The 1,770-nt window shown below is 38.3% G+C and overlaps 1 protein-coding gene across 1 annotated transcript; it reads left to right on the plus strand.

Annotated features, from left to right (window-relative positions):
• The first annotated feature begins 232 nt into the window (after window positions 1-232).
• On the plus strand, window positions 233-1,455 carry LOC149201498 (uncharacterized). Its single transcript, XM_089399753.1, has 2 exons — window positions 233-555; window positions 692-1,455. The coding sequence occupies exons 1-2, from the start codon at window positions 376-378 to the stop codon at window positions 851-853; spliced, it is 342 nt and encodes a 113-aa protein (XP_089255879.1). The 5' UTR covers window positions 233-375; the 3' UTR covers window positions 854-1,455.
• The last annotated feature ends 315 nt before the right edge of the window (window positions 1,456-1,770 follow it).

Here is a 1,770-nt window from a genome sequence, read left to right on the forward strand (position 1 = left end):
ATAAATTTATTAATTATTAATATTGTATTAATTGAGTTACCGGCCCGTAACATCAAGCGCACGTTTCTGGGCAGTCCCCTCCAGAAAAGATACGGTCGCACCTGCCATTCTGGTAACTATACTCTCTCCCTACACGCTCTCTTACGCGTGAACGCGATTTCCACACGGTATTATCTGTTTAATATTCAGCTCTGGCTATATATACAACACCACATCCCAACCATCTCCTCAATCTAATCTGCTCAGCAATTTGAGTCTCTGCGTCTCCTTTCATTCCATCGTGATTCAACTCAATTCTCTTTTAATCATTGAAAGGGTGTACAATTCAGTTTCTGAATTTCGTCTCAGTGCATTGTAATTGAAATTTTGGAAAGGATGTCTGAGAATAAACACCAGCACCACCATCATTTCCACCACCATCAGAAGGAGGAGGAGAGCCAGAACGCCGCCCCAGAAGCGACGCCGTACGAGAAGGCGGTAAAAGAGGAGAAGCATCATAAACAAATGGAGCATTTAGGGGAACTGGGAGCAGTCGCTGCTGGAACGTTTGCACTGGTACTATTTATCTGTCTCTTATTCTGTAATTTTCTGTAAATCGATAAACTAGATCAACTGAAGAGATATATTTCCCAGGCTTATATCGTTTACCTATACAATTATAGGATTACTAATTAGGTCCTTCGGCATGCAGTACGAGAAACATAAAGCAAAGAAGGATCCAGAGAACGCGCACAGACACAAGATTGAGGAGGAGATTGCCGCAACAGCTGCAGTGGGGGCAGGGGGCTACGTCTTCCACGAGCATCACAAAAAGAAGGAATCCAAAAAGGAAGTGAAAGATCACCACTTCTAGCCACGTACCAACGCAATTTAAATAATATTCGTTCCTCCCCTGAAAGTAACCTGTCATGTTGTGCCTGATTTCAGTTTCCTTCGTTTGTTCCACCGTTCTGTGATCCTAATAAACCCTTTGATGTGAATAAGTATTAATACGATGGAGCTGCTGTTATAAATCTACGTATGGAGCTTCTGAATCCAAAAGCACCATTTAAAACGTACCCATTGTTGGGGTTAATGTGTAGATCGTGTCCGGTTCCGCTATGGTTGGGCTTTGTATAAATTGTGGGCTTTGGGTGTTAATAATTGTAGATTACGAAATCAATTTTAGTGTTCCAAAATTATTTGCCTTATATCGTATTCTGAACAATCCTCTTTAGTTAGCGGCCATTGTGTGAAACAGTGATGTAGCATCTTTCTGTCCATGCTGTTTTGACACACTTAATTAATCAAGCTAATCTTCCGGATTCTATTTACATATATATTTGCGGTCCATTGTATTGGGAAAAATCCCTTTAGAGAGTTTCCGTTGTGAAAAACAGTGATCTAACCTGTTTTGATTCAATTGTTTGATAAGCTAATCCTTTGCTGATAAAGCTTATGGGACAGTTAAATTGGCCATAGTGGCAGTATGAAGTATTATGTAAGCATATCCTCAATGCCGTAGTGAACTCATGAAGTATTATGTAAACATAATCTCAGTGGATCAATGCCGTAGTGAACTCATGAAGTATTATGTAAACATAATCTCAGTGGATCATATATATGATAATAAATTTATTTATCCATTAATAATAAAAAAAATATCAATTAATTTTCCGTATGTAGTTAGTAAAGGTTTTTAATGTTTTACTGATGTTTTGAACAAAGTTGCCCTGCATATGTCTTGATATAATTTACATATGTCAAATCATAATTCTCTATAATATCAAC

The sequence above is a fragment of the Pinus tabuliformis genome, chromosome 2_1 (genome assembly GCF_031772625.1).
Source record: "Pinus tabuliformis cultivar Carrire ecotype Pingquan chromosome 2_1, CPIR1, whole genome shotgun sequence".
In the NCBI taxonomy this organism is placed as follows: Eukaryota; Viridiplantae; Streptophyta; class Pinopsida; order Pinales; family Pinaceae; genus Pinus; species Pinus tabuliformis.